Genomic DNA, 21,958 nt, shown 5'->3' with positions numbered 1-21,958 from the left:
ATGTCACTATCATTTCAATGTGGTGTGTGTAATGTTTGTGTTAGGTACAGAACTCGAGATATTTAATTAATATCGGATTTGTTATACAATAAGAACGTTATACCTTTCAAAGATACAAAATGGATAATCCGCAATTTGATGCCACTTTAGGTGGTGAAGAACACCTACCATTTACCGTAAATAGCTTTAAATTTACCGCTTCACGAAGTATTGAAATTGCAGCAATGTCTGAAAGTATTCTGCGCCCGAGTAAAACTAAGTTAATTTTCCAAACTCTCCCTGTTCATATGAGACGTAGGGTTATGAGCCACAATTGTAAACGACTGCCGAGAAGGTTGAGGGAAGGCCATTTAGAGCAGTTAAAAAAGAGTGGACTGCCACCTAAACAAAAGAGACCATCTAGGAAATATAGACGGCGTCCCGCGAATTTATTGAATGAGTATAACAGAAGACAAAAGCGAAATATTTGGCTAGAAACACACATTTGGCATGCAAAAAGGTTTCATATGATTGAACGTTGGGGTTACCGCCTTGCAGACCGTCCCTGCGACAAGGCATTTCGTGCTTGTTACAGAGCAAGTTCTGCACACTGTTTATTACAAGATGTTTCCTATTATACACATATTCAGATTACTGGACCTATTGAACTTATAGGTGAGATATTTGACCGCATTACAAATAAATCATGTGGACTAAGTGTGACTGCCAAAGCCTATACTGGAGGAAATAGAAGAGGAAATATTGATATATACAATCCAAATGCTTATCCTTTTGGCTATGTTGGTAGAATTCAGTTTCTTTGGATAACAAAAGAGGATAGTAATAAGGAATTATGGCTGTTAGTCCATCCATCTCAAATCAAACAAATAGAGTTACTTTTATCAAACTTTATAAATCCTAATTCAGAAAATTTACCTCTTGAGCACATTGAAAAAAAGAGAAAATTAACAAATAAATATTCTGATATAAAAATTAATATATTGACCAAAGCCTTTAATATGTTTCGCTTAACTGGTCCCAAAAGTCAGGCCATTTTAAATTCTGCCATAAAATGTATAAAAGCCTTAAATCAAGTAAATGATAGCTGGTTGACTCAAATAAGGAATACATCAAGTTTACATTTGGAAGAAAAAAATGATTACTGGGAAAATGCAAAGTTATCAAATTCACCTGCATTATTACCACCTAATGTGGTAATAGGGCTGATTATTAAAGACCCTCGTTTAAGCAGACCATCATATCGTACTAAGGCGCAAAACAACAGCCCTGAAGATGTAAATGTTGCTTCATTAATTAACATCCCATCTTACCTGTCACACTCACCCATATGGGATACTCGACTTCATGAAAATATAAAGAAGAAACTAATGACCAATGCCCAGTTTATAAAACATGTAACAAAAACACAATTAGTGCCCGGAGAAATCAATGAGGATGATCCAGCATTGCAATATGTTCCTGTAGTGTTAATGCAAAGACCTGGATCACAGAATGCAAACTCTAAAAAACTGGGTACTGTAAAAATAAAACCATATCTAATTAAAGTTTATAGTCCTTTCTTGAGATAAAAATGACAATTAAAAATATATTTAAAATCTGGTTTTAGTATTGTAGGCTGTAATATATGTAACAATTTACAGGTTATGGAAGTGGATGGGATATTATAGTACCTGCTGGCTATGGAATTCCATTCTGGCAGACGTTGGTAATGTTTGGTGGTCGAGCCGGTGGCCTCCGTGAGACAGAAAGTATAGCCTTCGAAATGGGGGAAAACTTTCTTCCACCTGATTCTGAAGCAGGAATTTTTGAAGAGAAAAGAATAGAACAACAACTCATAGAAAGATATTTTCGTCGACCACCAAGCAAGAGAGTCAATTATCAAAAGTTGGGTGTAAACAGCCCTTTTATCTGTCCATGGAGAATATTACTGAGTGATTGGAGTGGGAAAAATGTGAATGATTTGTATGTGATGAGAGATCGAAAACTTTTAGAGTTGTTGCAGGTAAGGACATCAAATTAAATACAGTTTAAAAAAATTAAGATTCTACGAAAATCACAAATTTCTAAGGAGATGAGATTTTGTTTTTTAAATATATCCAGACTATTAAAATAATCTTATTTTTAGGATTGTTTGACTAAAAAGGTGGTTCCTAATATTGATAATGCTGATGCATGTTTGGTTCCCGTGTGCCTGCATATGGAAAACAAGGGTAATTTAAAACAGCATGCAATGATATGTCTACCACAAAGTAATGATCTCCAAATAATCAAAACTCTTTACGAACCACTGCATGAAGATAAAAATGAAAAATTGAGGAAACAAAAGAGAAAACAACACTTGCAGTTATTAAAGCAAATGAAAAGAAAAAGGCGAAAAATTAAAAAATCTGGATGTCAGGTAACACCTCTTTGAAATCTGTTTTTTTTTTTTGTAAATATTTCAATAGTTTAATTCTTTAATTCACTCATAACAAATTAATTTCAGGTTAAAAATGTAAAGATAGTGAGCAATCGTGAACCTTCAGAATATGTTAAAAGTATGAGAGAACTTTGGCTGCCATCAAATATAACGACAGTTCGGAACACTTGTTTAAGGCCAGTGCTGGGTTATGTGTGCAAAGGAGATTTCAGTTTTACTGAAGCAAAAAGTGTTGGCGTCGGTTACATTGCTTTAAACGGTTTAATTAACCTTATAAAGGCTGGATTAAATAAAGTACTTATACGAAATACTTCATCGCGTAAATACCGTATAGCAAAAATTGTTGTGATCAAAACTGAGTGAATGTTCACAATGTTTAAGATTTTGCATGACGCAAAATCTTTTAAATATATCATTTATATAACTGTTGATTTATTCTTAACCAATTACAAATATAAAAATACAAATTTTTGAAAAATTATTTAGTCATTTATTTTTTAACATTCTAAGTAACTCTTCTACTAAACTTATGTTTTTAGGTTTTACATTGTTTTTTTTTTATTTATGACAAAAGACCTGTCACAATCTAGCCTTAACAAGTACAGATTAATATAAAATAGACACTAAAAAGATTTAATCGTCAAAATACTAATAATGAAAAAATAAGTTATATGCAATGTGGAATATTCAGAAATGTATGTAACTATTGATTAAAATTAATTTTTTTTAAAAAAGCTCAGCAAATCTGTTTTAAACATTGCAAATATATTAGTCTGAAGTTAAGTTCATAATTTAATACAGCTTATTGGCTAACTTTTTTTATTTACTACTACACAGCTTTGATGTATAAACATCGTAGGCAACATTTAACAAATATTTTGAGTAGTAATTTTTTTTTTCAGAACACTCCATATTAAATAGTACAATGCATTGATAAAATTTTTGATTAATTCTTATCAATGTTTCCCTGCCTTCCAAATGTATTTTGAACGAACTTTGTCATCCTAACAGTGAGGTACAAGTTCAATGTAACCCTACTTTACATATGGAATTTACAAGTCAAGTTATTAATACAAAAATAGCTTAATTTAACACACGCGTTATACGTAAATATATGTACGTTGCTCTGAGGTTAACGCAATAACAACTATACAGCGCATCTACATGAAGCATCTTACATTAGCTATGTCACATGCCAATCTTGAATGCCAAGTGTTTGGTCTAGGCAAATTATAAAAATTAGACATATTACATATCAAACTAATCCGTTCACAAAATGACGTTATATTTCAAAACTTTATAAAGGTGACAACTCATTGGCAGACATTTTTCGTGCAGTCAATAGTGTCGCGCTGTGTTCACTGATGGCAAAGCAAAGGTTGCTGACAGCGACGGTGACATTTTTAAAGCAATTATCAAAATACAATTGTCTCAACAAGTGATGTTTTACTTTGCTTAGTCAGCAGATATCAGTGGGGCAACCTGCGCCATGTTCTGTAGGCGCTGGTTATATATCTAACACGTCCCTATATCTTGGAGCGCTTGCGGGCGATGGCGTCCTCGACCGCCTTCAGCTGCTTGAGCAGCTCCTCACGCCGCGACACAGACTTCTTGGCGGGGGCACCGTCGTTGGAGGGCGACACCGCTGAACGTTTCCTACTCATATCTAAAAAAAATATAATACCTGGAATTATTGACACATCGGGAACTAACTTGCTCGATTACAAACCGAGTACTTATATTATGTATTAACGGTCGCTAGCGACTTCGTCAGCAGCGCATAATTAAAAAAAAAAAGCTTAAAATATTCCCGAGTACATCAGCTACCTTCCCGTCAAAATCGGTTCAGTCGTACCGATTTTGCAACAAACTCGTGCCTTGCTGACAAACATACAGACAAAAAATTTAAAAATTGGTTTTTCGTTATCAAATACATTATTTGTACGAAACATGATTTTTGTTTCGATATAACATACACACACTCCATTTTTATTAATATGTATAGATTAATATTAATTTATCTTGTTTTTCTGTTATGTTGTCAATTATAATGGAATAATTAAGTTCTTTACCTTTCTCACTCGGTACTTCTTTTTTACTGACCGCTGTGGAAACTGCCGCCGCTAGACCTGCACTTGATTTTGCATTCATTCTGGAAAAAAAAAAAACAATTATACTATCGTAAGTAATGTCATCCTTAAAAGATGTAATCTTTTTTTAATATCCATTATATTTATTTAATTTAACAATGAAGGATACTGAAGTGTGAAGTTACCTGGGCCGTGCTGCGGCGTTGAGAAGTCGGGCATGTCGAGCTCGGCGCGCGCCAGAACTGCCCGACGTCGACGACGACCGCGACTCGCTCTCAGACTCGCTCGACGACGACGACGATTCTAACAAAAGTTAATTACGTTACAGTCACAAAAATAGTGAAAAACATTTAAAAGATAATTCATAATCGAATAAAATGCTCCTTACTGTGGCAATGTGTATCACTATTCTCTTACGTCATATGAGACATAAATCACGTGTAAAATATGAGCAAAATCTATAATTCCTTGTGAATTTCCTTAATTGAATATTGTGCAGTTTTACCTGATCCCGAAGACGACGATCTTGAATATTTCTTTCTGTTCCTGCCGCGACTCGACGCTTTGCTTCGACCATACGGATCGGTCTCCTCCTGTCAATATCAAATTTATATATATCTTATTTATTTACACGAATCCTATTGATCACATGCAAGTGCCTTAGCTTAGAATAATTTGACTCTTTTATATGTATTGGACAGTCTATATGTATAAGACGTCGTCCATTCATCAGTGAGGCTCCAAAAGGGGGAGGGGACTAAAATGAGATTATGTGTATTAATTTTTTGACTGATGAATAAAATGTAATTAATAATATTATTCTGGAAATTTCTATATGACCTTAGAATAAAAAAAATCCAAGTGATTTTATGTATAAGGGAGGGAACTAAAACCTCACCAAATATCATCAGAGGGTGATGATGAGAGAGAGAAGAGGGTGAATATGTAAAAAAAATGACTTGTTTAAAAGAAGACACCTAGAAGTGTGTAATGTATGCGGTGTACCTTGTGCCTGTGCGAGGCGGGGGGCGGCGGGTTGACGGCGAGCTGTCGTGCGGCGGCGGGCGAGGGCGCGCGACGTCGCGGCGCCGGCGGGTTCATGGCGGTGGCGCGCGCACTCGCCAGCCGCCGCTCGCGCACTATCACCGACGGCGACAGCCTGCGCACCAACACAATCATTACCACCACTTCTCTTACACTAATTTTCCACCACCAAAACACTCGTAAAAATATTTATCGTTTATATCATTCATTAAAAAAATCAAATATATGTTGTAGTGAAAGTGTTTTCATGGCGGAAATCAACAGTTTTTTTTACACAATATGTACAGAGTTTACGATTATTGAAGAAAACATCAGGTCACTTATTTAACAAGTTATTCAAGATTTATAATCCATTTTTATTGTTATTTATATGTTTTTTTTTACATAAGAATAGAATGAGATCTGATTTAAGATTAGATTACGTAAAGTTATTGTTAGTAAGTTATAACACAGGGCTATCATACAAAGCATAATTAGTACATAATTAATAAAATTAATCAGAATTTTTACAGTATTCGATTCCTTCATTTCATTATTTAACAAATTCTTTAAAAACATTAACAAACCAATATAAAAAAATTTCGTCTAAGTTACAAGATAACAAACCATAATACAATCAATCAATTCTTTATATAAAATAAAAAAGCAGTACGTCAAAATAAAAATTTGTAGTAGCTTAGGAAACATATATGTGTTATAATATTAGTAAGATTACACCAGTTCTATAATATACATATATCTTCATCTTCTCTTTTTCCATAGGTTTGCGATTCATGATGAAACTGTCCCCTGACCTTACAGCTTCAACTAATCCAACTCGGGGCATTTTATATAATGTTGTATTATTGCCTATACTAGACCTAGAGCCTTGCCTATCAGGAATTTCATATATTTGCAGAATTATATATTCACCATTTTTTTTCAAAACCACTTTATTATTACTATGTACAATATATTAATCGCAACTTAATCATTAGTAGTTGGTTAGTGTTAAAGATAACTTGGTAAGAGAATAGAATATCAATCATACCAATTGTAGAGTTACCTTTGTCGAGAGGGTGATGACGCCCTCCTCTTGCGGCGAGCGCCCGCCGAGCCCGAACTACGCGAGCTGGAAATTGAACAGCTGTGGACTGAAAGGGACGCCGGGGGGAGGGGGGGCGCGCACACACGCACCACAACGCACACACGCAACTCCCCGCGTGTACGTACACACACACGCACGTGTACGTCACCACGCACACTCGCACATTAGCGAAACCCAAATGATTTAATATAAATAGTGAAGTAACATGCAATAGATATGAAGAGCAGCGATGATATCCCTCGAAAATTGAACACCGAAAACACAACGACATCAGAATGAAAGCGAACCCAACGGCCGGAGGAAGGGGGGCAAAGCGTAATGGAGCGATTGCTCCAATTAGTATCATTTTAAACAATATAAAAAAAAATTGAATTGAAAAATGCCTATTGCGAATATTAAAAAAAAATCGTTAAAAATAAAAGTATGCAACTGAAACTGTATATAATTTGTAGAATTATACTATGCTTTTACATAAATTTAGAACAATCTTCTGAAATCATTTTTAGAACAAAATGTAATCATTTATTAATATGTTATATTTTTTTAACATTTTCTATTGTGTATGTTATCTATAGTGAAACATACTTTCTAAAATTTATTTAGGAAGCTCAATTCGTTTTAATTAACTTCAAACAGAAACGTAAACTAAACATTGCATAGATATTTCAAAAGAACTTTATATAAAAGAAAATAAAAAATAGCTGAATCATGAATAAATGAAAATAAATTCTCAAATACATTTCACAAAATGACGTGAAATATAAAAAGCAAATACGCGAGCATCAAAAATACCTATAAGAAAAAGAGAAGACGACGTGAAGAATGCAGCTATAAATATTACAGCAATTAGTGAAATCAAGTACTGGCATAAGACATGTTCTTATGAAATATCTATATTTCATAACAAAAGCTAATGCTTTCTAACTGGCAAAGAATTATTTGTAGCTACAATGTCATGTTTTAAATCATTATCAATTGATTTAGTACAAGATAAATAATGTCTATATATAACATTACCTAGACGTGCTGTAGGAGTCTTCCGAGGAAGGAGGACGGCGGCGGCGCGCGGCGGGCTCGGCGCGCATCCACGGGTCCGCCCAGTCGTCGCCGCGTCCCTCCCGCCCCTCCCTACCCTCTCTCCCCTCTCGGCCCTCGCGCATCTCCCGCACGCGCCCCTCGCGACCCTCCCGACCCTCTCGACCCTCTCGCCGCTCCACCTCCGCCCGCTGTACTATTACTTCTCTCGACGAACGCACACGTCTCTGCAATTATAGATATTGTTATATATGTTGGCGGATCAGATCATCGTATGAGTCGCTACGCAGAGCACAATTCTAGATATGTGTTTGTAAAGACCCTGACCTTGTGGAAGGGCAGTTCTTCAGTGGTGGCGGCTCGCTCGTCGTAGTGAGGCGGGCGTTCGTACATACGTTCGGTGTCATAGATGCGCTCGCGTGCGTAGTACCGCTCGCGCTCGTCCGCCGCAGGGCGCGGGGGGTAGCGGCCGCGGTACACCGGCCCGTACGCACGGCTAACAACAACACATTTTTTTATAATTAACAAGTAACTACTTAGACAAATTATAAGATAATCGACTGGTAAAAGTGTTATAAGGTTAAATACTTTAATCATTAAGCAGACAATCTAATCTTTTCTTTATATTCACCTGTAAAATAGACATAAATAAATAAGGGGTAATGCCACTATAAGCCTAATTTTTTTATTATATATAAACTTAATATATACTGTGAATAGTGATCCCATAGTTATATGTACGATTTCGCATTTTATTGTTAAATATTAAGCAAAGCTTTCGGGTTAAGGGGTAAGGTAAAAGTGACCTGTACATTTCAGGGTCCCTGTGCACGGGCACATCGTGCTGGTGTGGCGGGGAGGCGCCCACAGCGGCGGCGGCGTACGCGAGCTCTGCGTCGGGGTCGTGCACCACGCCGCCCACAGACAGGTGCAGCTTCTTCTCTTCAAAGTCCATGTCTTGTTCCTTGCGTTTGTTCGCTATCCTCAGCATCTAATTATAAATGTTATGAGTTGATATTTTTTAATTATTTATACTGACCAAATATTTCAATACCTGTTTAAAACGTCAACCTAAGAATGTGTATCCAGAAATTAAAAGTCGTCAGTGATTTAGTGAAGAGGGATATAAAAAGCAACAAAAACCTCTTTAGCAGTTCGTAATCCCCTTTCCCAAGCTGACTCTGGTGGTGCGACATCTCTGGGGGGCGCTGCGTATGGAGCCCCCGTGGGGACTCCACGGACCACATCAAACATGTTGTAGTTGCCTTTGTCTGTCACCCCTGGATGCAGGAATCTGAACACAAAAGTATATTAAATTTTTTATGTAACATTTCTTTAATTGAAAATATCAATCTCTCATGTCTTTTTTATAAGTCAATTGTGTGTAAATAGCTACTATGATATTAGGCTTCATTATTAAATATAATCTCGAGATGAGGAATGTAAATATTCAACAAGGCTCGGAAGCAAATGTCAAGATTACCTGCAACTGACACCCCAGGTGCAGGCGCCGCGCGAGAAGAACCTGCAGACGGGGCGGGGCTCATTCTCCTCGGGGCGGCGCTCCGCCTCGTCAGAGACCTCGCCCTCCTCCAGCGAGGAGCCTCGCGACCGCCGGCCCGCCTTCGCCTCCTCCACACCTTAAATATAAAAACATTTAATTCGAATTATAGGAACTATTGTATTTATAATTTTACAGTTCTATACTCTTTCAAATATCTATTTATTTTTTTCAACAAACTTGAGCAAGTAAAATAAATTTGAAACCAACCTTTTTCATTAGCTTGATCCACATCACCATTAGATTGATCTTTTGGTTTTGATTCTATACATTCACCCTCCTCTGCCTCAAAATCCAACTGTTCTTCACCATCTTCAGTGTTACTTGTTTTTTCTTGCGGTACCTACAAAGATAAAGGTGTTTTACTCTCATCTAATAAATGGTTTCTCAAAAATACATCAAGGAATAAATGAAATTAAAAACTTACTTTATCTAATTTGGGCGTATCATTCTTTCCATTATCAGAATTTGGTGATGATTGTGAACTTGTTCCAATTTTGCCATTAGTATTGATATCAAGTTTTCTCTCAGGTGATGCAGGTGATGATTTCAACTATAAGAATAATTTTTGTTATAAACTGGTAAAAAAAAAACTACATTTTTCAAATAATTATGTTGTCAAATGTAGCCTATAGTACGACAAACATACCTGATTGGGTATTAATGCAGTTAATTCTGTCAGTATAATTATTTTTACATAATATCAAGTCACATTAAGAATTTAAATCATAAAAATGATCACTATATGCAATGAGATTATTATTACAGTTCTAAATATACCTTTGTTTCTTTATCTGCATCATCTGGTCCAACAGAATCCAAATCTGATACATCTGATAGATCTTCATGACTAATGTTATTATCTTTTCCATCAACTTTTTCACTTGCCGCAGACTTACTGCGCGAAGTTTGGTCCTCTTGATCTGATTCCATTTCTCCTGTAGTATAAGTATATTTCATATTTCATATTAACTTAACAATTACTGCTAATACATGTTAGATTAAAAAAAATCATATTTTTCATTAATGCAATAAAAATCGTAACATCACCTTTTAACTGGACAAAGATTAAACTATATTTATAATTTGAAATGTTTACAATGTGAAGCAATAAGATAGATACCTTCAGAGATTTCTTCAGTTGCTGGGTCTTTAACATTAGTCCTTTTATTATATGAAGAACTTCTGCTGGATTGGCTGGATTCCGATCTACTGCGACGGCGGGGAATGGAAACCATTTTTTGTTCTGCTTTAGTATGTCTCCTCCATTTTTCCTTAGGACTCCAATCAGTTTTTTTTATTGATGATGATCTCACAGGGGATGAATGAGGAGAGTTTCTATCTGGCGAAGGAGATGAGGTAGGAGAACCTCTTTCTGGACTCTTCCTTGGTGATGCGGAATCAGGAGAGGCAGGACGTGACCTTGATCCTTGTGAGCCAGGAGCTGATCTTGCAGAGCTACTTGGAGATCTTGGTGTCTTTGGACCTTCTCCACCAGATGGTGGAGCTGAAGAATACTGTTCTGGTTGCTCTGGTGAACCAATATTTGATCCTATATCACTAGGAGACTTAGGAGCATCAGGTGATTTAGGACCTTGTGGGGATGCAGGCATTGAATTCTCAGGGGAATTAATATCAGAATGTGCCCCACTTAAGTTATCTGGGGAACTCGGTTGTTTATTAAAGTATGGTGATCTTTGATATGACTGGCTTTCATGCGAGGGAGATCTCGGTTCATTAGACCTTCGGGGACCAGAGTATTGTGATGGAGATTTAGGATGTTTCTTTGAAACATCACTTCGATCTGATGAAGAACTCCTTCGACTTCTGGAACTGGAACTGCTACTGCTTGAAGAAGAGTGTGCATCTCCAGTAGCATCATGTGAATCTTCAGAGTCCATCCCTGAGAGTAGATGCAAATTATTTATTAAGTTTATTAAGTACATACAACAAGAAATCCACCCAACCCACTCAAGCAATCCTTACAAAAATTAGTAGTCAACCTGCCACAAGAGTTCACACATTATGAGACAACTTCACAAACTTGTTATAGGGTGGATCAGACAGATTTCAACAATGGTAATTTCACTATAAGCAAAATCAATTTGTAACCCTTACAGAAATTATTGAAAATGACTTAGATGTCTTTGGATCATAACTGTCTTGAATAAGCAGAAACTATGTTTTTAGGGATTTCAAAAAATATGCTTTCACTTATTTAAAGGTTCAACAAGGATAATAAGGAATGTTGTAAAAATGTCTTAATTCATAAAGTGATTGTATCTGTCTGAGCTTCCCTAGAACAATGCAGCAAATATATTTAACATCAAAATATAAAATCGTAAAACATTGTTTAATTTGTTCAGTCCCAATTTGTACATAAAAGCTTTGTATACTTAGTACTTAGAAAAATTATAATTAATTAAAATAATAAAAAGTATAGGAAACGCAAAGTAAATAGTTATTAGAAAAAATCAACATAATTATAGTCTACGCTATAAGTGAGGCACTTAGTTTTTCGTCTTGTCATGAAAAATATCGACTTTAATTTTGACTTATTTTACTTTAGCTTTAGTAGAATAATACTCAAGTTAAACTTGAATCGATGTCACTTGTTTAGTAAGAAGTACAACGTTCTGATGTATATTGAAGACACGTCCAGCCTTACCTTGAAGATGACGCCTCGACGCCAGAATCGGTGGCACTTTAAAACACTTTTCATTTCGTAAAGACTTTTAACTTTGTAATCACAACACAAACGAAACTTGGGTCTGTCACATATACTTGTGAACTTTAACTTTCTAATAACGATAAACTGACGAAAACTTATTAAAATCAACACTACTTCAACATGGCTGTGATATAGGAGGAAATATATATGAACATAATAAATAATCACTGTTCTTAACTTCAGTAGGGTTACCTTACGCCCTTACCTTATCTTAGGTGGATAAGACGATAAAATTCTTGATGCAATTATTAAAAAATAATTAAAAATTCTCCAGTTTGCGCCGCATCAAGCCTTTTTCATCGCAGCAGTTTTCGACAAAGAGTAGAAAACTCGGATTCATTGAGTTTATGTTTATGGGTTAATGGTTAATGTAGATAAAAAAGTAACCGATCAAGGGTATGAACACAGCAACACATATTTTATGTAAAATAATATTATGAATATTTAATAGAAAAAGATTATTTTAAGTTTTAAGTACCATATCTAAATGATTACTTTTTTAAATCAGTGATTTTTTTTTTATTTTTTTAAGTTGTCGTGCTGCCAGCAGAGAAAATTAAAATAACAATGATGGCAATATTGAACAAAAGAACCGATTACCGCGCGAAAATTTGTTCATTGGTATTTATGCTAAAATTAAACTTATAAAGAAACAAAATGATTGATCAAGCACTCGATGATCATATTTCCGAAAACGAAGAAGAAGAAAATTTATTTCAAGATGTAGATATATTACAAAAACACGGGATTAATGTTGCAGACATAAAAAAATTAAAAGGTGCGGGAATTTGCACGATCAAAGGCGTTCAAATGACAACAAAAAAGAAATTATGTAATATTAAAGGATTTTCTGACACTAAAGTAGAAAAAATAAAGGAAGCATGTCAAAAAGTTGTCGCACTTGGCTTTATGACAGCTTTGGAAGTTAGTGATCGTCGCAAACAAGTATTTAAAATTAGCACAGGAAGTATCGACTTAGAGTAAGTTTATTGCGTTTACGTTGTTTTTAATCCATAAAGGTGAGGTGCCTCAAATCACCGGTTAAAGTTTTCGTTATGGTTTATTGTAACGAAGACAAACATACAAAATTTACACATTCAATAACATAGGGTTGAAGTAGAATACCTAATAATAAACAATAATAGCAGTAGTTAGAACTGAGATATTTATGAAATACCTAAAAAAAACAAAGATTAGCCATTATAACTGAGTATGGATGACCTAAAGTTTTTCAAGAACTCGAAAAACCTGAACCTATTATTTACTTGAATTGATAAAAATGATTGCAGTAAACTACTTGGTGGCGGGATAGAGTCGATGGCTATAACGGAAGTGTTTGGAGAGTTCCGTACGGGTAAAACTCAACTTTCGCACACTCTATGTGTTACGTCACAAATACCCAATTCATCAGGCTATCATGGAGGGAAGGTCATGTTTCTTGATACAGAACACACTTTGTATCCTTTTTTATTTTACACATTTATAATTTTATCAATATCTAATGTCTATCATGTCAAACTTATAACGTCATATTGGAGTAGTTAAGTTTGTGAAGCCTATTCTAAAATTAAATTCAAAACACGTGAGGCTTTTGTTATAAATAAGCGTTTAAAATATAATGTTGGAGCGTAGAGACCTCTAGAATATCGAGGTCAATGGTGTTACTTTTTGTTTGTAATTAGTTTTATTGTTTCTAAAATCTTCAATGTCGTTGTAATTTTTTTTTATATTTCTAAGTAAAAATAATAAATAAGTGTTTATCCGTTATTAGTGTAGATTTGTTGGTTTAATTATAAAGTATTAAAACCAAAACATTACGTTAAATCTAAATTAAAATAATAAACTTTCCTAGAAGGTTAACAGTCGTCCCGATAGATTACGACCAATAGCTGACAGATTTAACTTGGATCAAAACGCAGTTTTAGACAACGTGCTCTATGCCAGAGCATACACATCTGAACATCAGGTAATATACGAGAACTATGCGTATATTCGATAAAATGAAACTAAATAAAAGATTTAAAACAAACTACTGACTGACAGAATCTAGACCTAGAATAACGACCAATTTCGAAGAGTCCCCCCGCTTATTCGTTTGGATTTTGACCTCGGAGTGACAGCAATACAATCCCGCTGTTTGATTTTTTTTTATTAGAACTATCACTAGTAACTTTAGACATTTTGAATGGTATAGGCAGAGTTGTTAGACTACGTAGCGGCGAAGTTCTACGAAGAGGCCGGTGTCTTTAAGCTGCTAATCATCGATTCCATAATGGCGCTGTTCCGGGTCGACTTCTCCGGTCGCGGGGAGCTCGCTGACAGGCAACAGAAATTGGCACAAGTTCTCTCCAGACTACAAAAGGTATCATGGCATCGTTTTTTTTAAAACTAAAGTCTTTGCAGCGTGGAGTTTCGTATATATATTATATATGAAAAAGAAGTTAAAAGAGCTGAATTACAACAACGATAAACGTAGGTATTTAACGTACAATGAACTAATCTATATACCTACAGTGAAACCTGGTTAAGTGAGACATCAAGGGACCTGCAATGTCGTTACACTTATAGAGGTATTCCACTTACCCAGTGTCTCAGATATACAGGTATAAATAAATATCTGTCTCATTTACAGAGGGTTGCATTTACGTACACGTTTTAGTTTTCCTTGTCCTTCAGAACATTGTGATTCAATTTTATGTTTACTCTGAATTATCCTACAAAGAGTAGATTTTGGCACATTAAATTCGGCACAAACTTCTTCGCGTGTCTTCCCACTTTCATAAACGGATATTAACTTCAGTTTTTTACGTAATGATAACGATTGTAGCTTTCGTTTTGACATTTTTCAAATAAACATCTGTATGATAGAAAAGCGAAACTAAAACTGAAGGTAATTGAAGCTCAAAATTTGTACTTACGTACTTGGAATTACGTGTGGAATTTGTGGGTAGAATAAGAATGAGTAAACAAACAATGTTATCTCAGTTACAGAGGTTTATACATATAAAATTTACTCGCTGTCTCAGTTATAGAGGTAACTATGATGATAAATCGAAAGAACAAATCCCAGATATAGAGGTTTACCTCGTCCCACTAACAGAGGTAATTCAGTGCCAAAGTGTTGGGACCTCAGCATGAGTTCCAGTTATGGAGGTTTCTCACTTATCCAGGTCCCACTTAACCAAGTTTCACTGTATATAAAAGAAAGTCGTGTTAGTTACACTATTTATAACTCAAGATCGGTCGAACTGATTTGACTGAAAATTGGTGGGCAGGTAGCTTAGAACCAGGAAACAGACATGGGATAATTTTTACCCCGTTTTCTATTTTTTATTCCGCGCGGACGGAGTCGCGGGTAAAAGCTAGTATTCTATAGATAAACGTGACCGGAGTTAAATGTCGATAGTTACTACCTCTTTTTATAATCAGGTCGTAGTCAAATACTGTTCAAAATAAAGATGCAATTCGATTATTATTATTTTTTATTAAAAACATTTGAAACGTTATATTTGGTATGTAGTTGGAAGATCAGAAGGTGAATAGATAAAATACATCCGGGAGTATGGTACTTATGTCACTGTCGGCTGTCGTTTCCATTTAGGGCATGGATTGGATAAGATAAATTAATTATTGCAACATTTCGTTTCGTAGACAACTTTATGAAATTACGTATTTATATATTATTCAATATAATTAATATGTACTAATTTTAATCGCCAGTTATGTGCGAAAAAAAAAACTAATTTTGGCGTTATAATATGTCTATAACTGTGCTTGCATTTTGTACTTGTAAAATAACAATTATAACCAGAATTTTTACAAGCAAGATAAGATGGACATGGAAATTAGTTTAAAACAAGTTCTTGACATTACCTTATCGCCCTGAATTCTATATTTGCTGTTTGTTCAGTTTATTTTAACATTCTGTTACGAGAATGCATTAGCAAAATTAACCTAAGGGGAATTCCTGCAAATCTGCAATATATTGATTTAACGATAAATATTGCAGTTTTCGAAATGGAGAAACCATGTTACATTAATTTAAAAAATGTGTTTTTTTAGAAACCAGAAATGTAATTTTAAGATTAATTAAAAACGTGCACATCGATAGCGAATTGTACGTGTTGCGATAGATTTTCCAACTTTCATAATAATTTTATTTCAAATAATAATTAATAATAGAATCTAGTAACTTGTACAGTTGTCTATTATTTCTACACATGTAAACGCAACATTTAGCATGTTTATCTATATGTTTGTACCCAGATATCAGAAGAATACAATGTAGCAGTTTTCATAACGAATCAAATGACCGCCGACCCTGGTGCGACAATGTCATTTCAAGCGGACCCGAAGAAGCCCATAGGGGGTAATATTTTAGCGCATGCGTCAACTACAAGAATTTCTCTGAGAAAAGGCAGAGGTGAGAACAGGATCGCAAAAATCTACGATTCACCCGACCTACCTGAAAGCGAAGCAACATTTGCTATAACCAACGGAGGTGTTTCTGACGCCAAAGACTAAATATTATAACATTTTCAATGTGTTTCTGATCTCTGAATTTTATGTTTTTATTGGTTAAATTAAATTTTAAAATAAAATTTGCTAAACATCTATTTTTATTTCCCCATTTATTATATTATTTCTAAACGGTCAGTTGACCAGACAATTTCAAACATATGTAAACGAGTATCTTAACGAATGACTTCTTAATTAATGATTTCAATACATCCGATAATTTTAACAACCTACGCGTGTGTGAGATGTGAAATGTGAACAAAATCAAAGTCCAAAACAAAGTCCGTGTCGTAGTAATAAATCGTAGTGGCGTGACTCGATTGAGCAGCCAATTAAGTTAGCGTCCTCGATTAGATAATATTGTGCATGCTTTAAAATAAAATATCATACACTACAACTACTATGATGCTATTCTATGATAAGCAACACACGCCTTTACTACTCTAATTAAATCGATGCATATTATAAATGATGCCAGATTAGGTAATATTTTTCTTTTACTTTAGACTTTTCATTAAATCTTACTAATATTATAAATGCGTATGTTTGGGTGGATGGATGTTTGTTAGAAGGTATTTCCAAAACGGCTTCATGGATCTCGCTGAAATTAGGCATAGATGTGGAACATAGTTTGGAAGAACACTTAAGGTACTACGGTACTAATTTAAGTATTTTTAATCCCGCGCCGACGTACTCGCGGGCTCGCGGGCGACAGCTAGTGTTAAATAAATGACAGACAAACCAGTGTAGATACTTTGTCGGCCTTTAAGTGGCGATAGATAAGATTATAAGAATCTTGATATACTTAAAAATAATACGGGAAGGTGTGACATATAATAAAAAATATTTTTGCATACTGTGAAAAAATTATTCTTTTAAAATGGTATGAATGAAATGAGTCACTTCTATTGCTATTTAAAATTCAAAGGTTCACATCGTTCATCATTCCTCCTTCGTCATTCGGTCAGCCAGTCAGTCATTTGAAATTGTCAAGAGTAGAAGTGTCGCTATTTAGTAGAAAACATTATCGTTTTAATATATTACTATATGAAATAAATTTTTACATATATATAGAAAATATTCATTACTCTACCTTAAATCAATTATAAAAAGAAATGAGTGATAATAAAAATGACAAAAAGGAAATACGCGTATGGTGTGATGGGTGGTAAGTAAATTAAATTTATTTGTAATTTACTATTTGTCAAAATTAGCGCCAAAGCTATTCGTCTATTTGTGAATATCATTTATTTAAATCCGCAGTTTCATGTTTATATATTTTAATAAATTATTAATATACTAATTTAAATATAAAAAACCGGTGCGTGAATTATGGGTTTTGAAGGATGCTCATACCAAAGTTAAATTCATTATAACCTTATAAACTGAAAATTGACCGTTTTTTGCTGTATATTTCAGTTATGATATGGTCCACTTTGGTCATGCGAATTCTCTCAGACAAGCCAAAGCATTGGGCGATGTGCTGATCGTAGGTGTACACACCGATGAAGAAATTTCTAAGCACAAGGGCCCCCCCGTATTTACTCAAGAAGAGCGCTATAAGATGGTCCGTGCTATAAAATGGGTTGATCAGGTTGTAGAAGGAGCACCCTATGTCACAACCTTGGAAACCTTAGATAAATATCAGTGTGACTTTTGTGTGCATGGAGGTAAGCTAATATTATCCACTTATGTATTAGATTTTGTAATTCTATATCTGAAACATTGACTAAATGGAAGTAAATTGTTTTGATAAAATGCTACTATTTTTATTAAGCTGAATTAGTAAATCATGTTGGCCTGTAAAGTTATTTATGGTCAGTAACAGCAAAAACTTGATTGTTGTCATAAAGAAAAAGTAAAAACTGTTATGCTCAAATTTTTTAATATTGCTACGTAAACAACACATTTTAAATTTCATGCACAATTTATTTTTGATTAACTTGATTACTAGCATACATATCAATTTGTCATGTAATGCTTACTTCACACAATATAAAAAAAAAAATATTTATATATCAACCAAGTACTGGGCCTATACACTTGAAAATATTGCACAGAGATTTGTTATTGAACACTCTAAAAGAGAGAAACTTGCATAAAGAATTGTTTTTTCTTTGGTACAATTATTTATAAAATTAAATACTGCTTGACCACAATCCCATTTGGAAATAAGTTGTGGTTGATAGATGTAGCACTCATTTAGTAATTTATTCTAAGATACACTCAACTTTCGAAGGGTTAGTGCATAACATAAGGGCTTTGACATTTTTCTATTTACAGATGACATAACAGTAACAGCAGATGGAATAGACACATATCATTTAGTAAAAGAAGCTGGGAGATACAGGTAAAAATTTAACATGTTTTATTACAATTATTTATCAAGTTATGTCTCTACAGTAATATCTGTTTTATGTTTTAGAGAAGTTCCGAGAACAGCCGGAGTTTCTACAACAGATTTGGTTGGAAGAATGCTCCTACTCACTAGGGAACATTTCAAGTAATATAATTAAGTTTTTTTTTTCTAAATTGTATACTAAAATGTTTAATATATAAAATATGTATTATTATCAGCCATCTAATTTTCAAGCTGCTATTTAATTTAAATTTATTTACAGAGCAGCAATGGCTCGCCTTGATTACTTGTATGTGCCAAATTATTTTTATTTTATCACTCAAAATTTTATAGAAAGTAATTCATTATTTTTACCTTAATATCACTGACAAAAATTTGATTATTACAATTGGTTCATTATCATATTTAATTTAAAAATAATAATAAAAATACAATCAATAGTTTAGATATGAACTCATATATTTTGGTAAAAATCTATTTTAAATGTTTAGTTATTTTATACTAGGTTTGTGTATTAGCAACGTAGTTTTGCATTTTCTTAAATTTCATGTAAATAATAATTGAAGTTTAAGAAAAATGTGATTTAGTTGAGTAATATTTGTCTTATAATTTTGTATGCAAAAGTAATTGATAACCTTGATGTTGGTACAAATTATATCAAAAAATCTATAAATTCAAAATTGCAGGTGAATGTGCCATTTAATAAATAAAACTTCATATGGTAATTTGTATATTTTGAAGATTTTTATCTATCAATCAAAATTTATCATAAATTGTATCAGACTTTGCACTTAAGTAATATTATAATTTCCAGGAGAGGTGACAAAGAGTATTCAGTAGCGCTGGATCACTCCTCAAACCTTGGCACCGATTCAACCGCCAGGTCTCCTTATACCGGCTGCTCACAGTTCTTGCCAACAACCCAGAAGATAATACAATTCAGCAGTGGCCTTTCTCCCAAGCCTACGGACAAGGTAAACCCAACAACAACACCTGTAGTTAATTTAAAAAATCAATACACCCTGTGTACAGAGAAGGTGGCTTATGATCTAGCAGTCTCGCGGTTTGGATAAATTAGGAAGTGACCAGTGCTTGTTCCTATCTTGAATGTACACATGTCTTATAAAATATAACCTTTTCCTATATGTCAACTCCCCCTTCTCCAAGGAAGAAGAGGATATTAATTAGCCTCCGGCACACATTCAAATCTGGATGTGTATGTATAAAAGTATTGTCAAATTATTTTACGCATCTCATATGTTAATCTACAGGTGGTGTATGTTGCGGGTGCATTTGATCTCTTCCACGTCGGCCACCTTGATTTTCTGGAAGCTGCGAACGCGCAAGGCGATTTCCTAATCGTGGGCCTGCACACCGACCTCGAAGTCAATCGCTACAAAGGATCCAACTACCCTATCATGAATTTACACGAGCGTGTACTGTCTGTGCTCGCTTGTAAGGTAAAATTTTTGTTTAATATAATATTTATAAAACTTGAATATTATTCTATTGGTTACACAATTACTTAGGCTAACAATACTGAAGTTACATAAAAATTAAAAATTTATGTATAAACTTCACTGATAGATTATTTAATACATCTATAACAGACAATACAAATATTTTGTACAAGTTTTTACCAGTTGCTGAAAAACTAATATTAATATTACTGGCATATAAAGGAAAGATGATATAGATTTATTTGGAATGTAATATTGGAAACCTAACATTATCCTGACTCACATGTGGTTGGCACATAGCATTTTATAAACCTTAATGTTTTGGCTCTACTTGGAAGGAATAAAGTAAAATTAAAAACTTAAGAGGTGTCAAGGGACACCCGGATGGAACGAAGTTCCTTTCGATTAATTAGTGAAGGAACCAATGTTTATTATATGCATAAAAAACTTAAGTCTTCACAAGAAGTACATTTTATTTCTATGAATTTTCGTTATATATTGTCACGTCGTTGCCATGGTGAAGTAACGCTCATTCGTCTATAGCAAAAAGTGTCGTGACAACTTTTCGTAAGAATTTTTTTCCGTCTAGCCCCCTTTCACAACGCGCGATAAAGAACTACATTCCAAAAATTTATATTTAAAATAAACATTTAAAAATTTAATGCAAACTGTGGTGTCATTTTCCAGTATGTGCATGAAGTAGTGATCGGAGCTCCGTACAGTGTGACCGCTGAACTGATGGATCATTTCAAAGTGCAAGTGGTCTGTCATGGACTGACACCGATATCCACCGACGCCGACGGTTCCGACCCCTATAAGGTTCCCAAACAACGTGGTTGTTTTAAGGTAGAGTTTTGAATAGTTAATAATTATAAATTGATTTTTAATTCAATAGAAAAAAGTAACTTTTGGTTTATAGTAACTCTGTTCTACCAAGTTCTTGGACTGAACTATAATTAGATAATAGTGGTCTTTTTTATATAGGGGTTAAAAAAATTATACAACAGAGTGATCAAAAGTAGAACAGATGACATCGCTTTAAATATACTAAAAAATACTGTATTGATTCATTAACTGTCCTAGTTATAGTTTTAGAATTTTTCTGACTAAACAATTATTTGAATAAATTAATGATATTCCCATTCCCATTTCAGACTTTAAATTCTGGAAACTCTATGACGACGGAGGACATCGTTCAAAGAATAATTCGCCACCGCCTCGAATTCGAGGTACGAAACACGCGCAAGGAGCAGAAAGAATTGTCTCTTGTGAAATCCTTAGAGAAAAATCATATAAAACAAAATGGCGATTGTCATGTTAAAAATGATTCTAGTTAATTGAAAAATAACTTACTGTCGACAAATTTCGTTACATTCTCTTAAATATTCAATTCGTATTACCAGTATAGTGAAATGTTAAATAATTAATATTTGACTAGATTATTATGTATATAATGTTTATAAATTTCCTTGTTTACCCGCCTATAAATATATTTACAAATTAGTTGCCTATACATTGTCAAATGTACACAAAATATATTTTGATTTTATTTACTTTTGTAGTGTGTGCCGTTTAGTCTTTATATCTGTATACTATAATAATTTTCTAATAAAAAGATTTTTTTTTAATTAATTAAATTAATTGAATTAAATAT

At 34.1% G+C, this 21,958-nt stretch overlaps 4 protein-coding genes across 7 annotated transcripts; 3 read left to right on the top strand and 1 right to left on the bottom strand.

Moving 5' to 3' along the window:
* Window positions 1-24: 24 nt before the first annotated feature.
* LOC106719115 (ribonucleases P/MRP protein subunit POP1) lies at window positions 25-2,818 on the top strand. Its single transcript, XM_014513371.2, has 4 exons — window positions 25-1,512; window positions 1,641-2,002; window positions 2,126-2,398; window positions 2,486-2,818. Exons 1-4 carry the CDS (start codon window positions 120-122, stop codon window positions 2,780-2,782), a joined length of 2,325 nt encoding a protein of 774 aa, XP_014368857.2. The 5' UTR covers window positions 25-119; the 3' UTR covers window positions 2,783-2,818.
* A 516-nt stretch (window positions 2,819-3,334) lies between these two features.
* Window positions 3,335-12,286, bottom strand: LOC106719199 (zinc finger CCCH domain-containing protein 18). Of its 3 annotated transcripts, none has more exons than XM_014513476.2 (16): window positions 11,905-12,286; window positions 10,360-11,139; window positions 10,017-10,174; window positions 9,664-9,789; window positions 9,447-9,579; window positions 9,159-9,315; window positions 8,819-8,969; window positions 8,482-8,666; window positions 8,003-8,171; window positions 7,658-7,902; window positions 6,599-6,679; window positions 5,515-5,668; window positions 5,015-5,102; window positions 4,695-4,812; window positions 4,492-4,571; window positions 3,335-4,085 (listed from the first exon to the last, which is right to left on the bottom strand). In XM_014513476.2, exons 2-16 carry the CDS (start codon window positions 11,135-11,137, stop codon window positions 3,946-3,948), a joined length of 2,763 nt encoding a protein of 920 aa, XP_014368962.2. In that variant the 5' UTR covers window positions 11,138-11,139; window positions 11,905-12,286; the 3' UTR covers window positions 3,335-3,945. The 3 variants fall into 3 exon arrangements, with proteins under 3 accessions (XP_014368962.2, XP_045536269.1, XP_045536268.1); XM_045680313.1 differs by having other exon boundaries at window positions 8,488-8,666; XM_045680312.1 differs by having other exon boundaries at window positions 12,173-12,286.
* A 320-nt stretch (window positions 12,287-12,606) lies between these two features.
* LOC106719088 (meiotic recombination protein DMC1/LIM15 homolog) lies at window positions 12,607-16,491 on the top strand. Its single transcript, XM_014513340.2, has 5 exons — window positions 12,607-12,947; window positions 13,257-13,424; window positions 13,831-13,933; window positions 14,162-14,329; window positions 16,234-16,491. The coding sequence occupies exons 1-5, from the start codon at window positions 12,625-12,627 to the stop codon at window positions 16,489-16,491; spliced, it is 1,020 nt and encodes a 339-aa protein (XP_014368826.2). The 5' UTR covers window positions 12,607-12,624.
* A 1,073-nt stretch (window positions 16,492-17,564) lies between these two features.
* On the top strand, window positions 17,565-21,701 carry LOC106719143 (ethanolamine-phosphate cytidylyltransferase). 2 transcript variants are annotated; one of them, XM_014513405.2, is made up of 8 exons: window positions 17,565-17,653; window positions 17,905-18,155; window positions 18,769-18,835; window positions 18,911-18,988; window positions 19,662-19,818; window positions 20,116-20,304; window positions 20,992-21,150; window positions 21,459-21,701. In XM_014513405.2, exons 1-8 carry the CDS (start codon window positions 17,601-17,603, stop codon window positions 21,639-21,641), a joined length of 1,137 nt encoding a protein of 378 aa, XP_014368891.1. In that variant the 5' UTR covers window positions 17,565-17,600; the 3' UTR covers window positions 21,642-21,701. The 2 variants fall into 2 exon arrangements, with proteins under 2 accessions (XP_014368891.1, XP_014368890.1); XM_014513404.2 differs by having other exon boundaries at window positions 19,659-19,818.
* The last annotated feature ends 257 nt before the right edge of the window (window positions 21,702-21,958 follow it).

This window comes from Papilio machaon, chromosome 12 (genome assembly GCF_912999745.1).
Source record: "Papilio machaon chromosome 12, ilPapMach1.1, whole genome shotgun sequence".
Taxonomy (NCBI): Eukaryota; Metazoa; Arthropoda; class Insecta; order Lepidoptera; family Papilionidae; genus Papilio; species Papilio machaon.
This window is presented reverse-complemented; position numbering and strand designations above follow the sequence as displayed.

Excerpts from the sequence above, each read along its gene's own strand:
- LOC106719115 (XM_014513371.2), top strand. The coding sequence starts at position 120 with ATGGATAATCCGCAATTTGATGCCACTTTAGGTGGTGAAGAACACCTA. Across the intron at positions 1,513-1,640 it reads TGCAAACTCTAAAAAACTGG|GTTATGGAAGTGGATGGGAT; the intron begins GTACTGTAAAAA and ends AACAATTTACAG. Across the intron at positions 2,003-2,125 it reads AACTTTTAGAGTTGTTGCAG|GATTGTTTGACTAAAAAGGT; the intron begins GTAAGGACATCA and ends TCTTATTTTTAG.
- LOC106719199 (XM_014513476.2), bottom strand. The coding sequence starts at position 11,137 with ATGGACTCTGAAGATTCACATGATGCTACTGGAGATGCACACTCTTCT. Across the intron at positions 8,667-8,818 it reads GATTACGAACTGCTAAAGAG|ATGCTGAGGATAGCGAACAA; the intron begins GTTTTTGTTGCT and ends ATTTATAATTAG. Across the intron at positions 5,669-6,598 it reads TCATCACCCTCTCGACAAAG|GCTGTCGCCGTCGGTGATAG; the intron begins GTAACTCTACAA and ends GTTGGTGCGCAG.
- LOC106719088 (XM_014513340.2), top strand. The coding sequence starts at position 12,625 with ATGATTGATCAAGCACTCGATGATCATATTTCCGAAAACGAAGAAGAA. Across the intron at positions 12,948-13,256 it reads ACAGGAAGTATCGACTTAGA|TAAACTACTTGGTGGCGGGA; the intron begins GTAAGTTTATTG and ends AAATGATTGCAG. Across the intron at positions 13,425-13,830 it reads CTTGATACAGAACACACTTT|TCGTCCCGATAGATTACGAC; the intron begins GTATCCTTTTTT and ends GAAGGTTAACAG.
- LOC106719143 (XM_014513404.2), top strand. The coding sequence starts at position 17,601 with ATGAGTGATAATAAAAATGACAAAAAGGAAATACGCGTATGGTGTGAT. Across the intron at positions 20,305-20,991 it reads TGTCTGTGCTCGCTTGTAAG|TATGTGCATGAAGTAGTGAT; the intron begins GTAAAATTTTTG and ends GTCATTTTCCAG. Across the intron at positions 21,151-21,458 it reads AACAACGTGGTTGTTTTAAG|ACTTTAAATTCTGGAAACTC; the intron begins GTAGAGTTTTGA and ends TTCCCATTTCAG.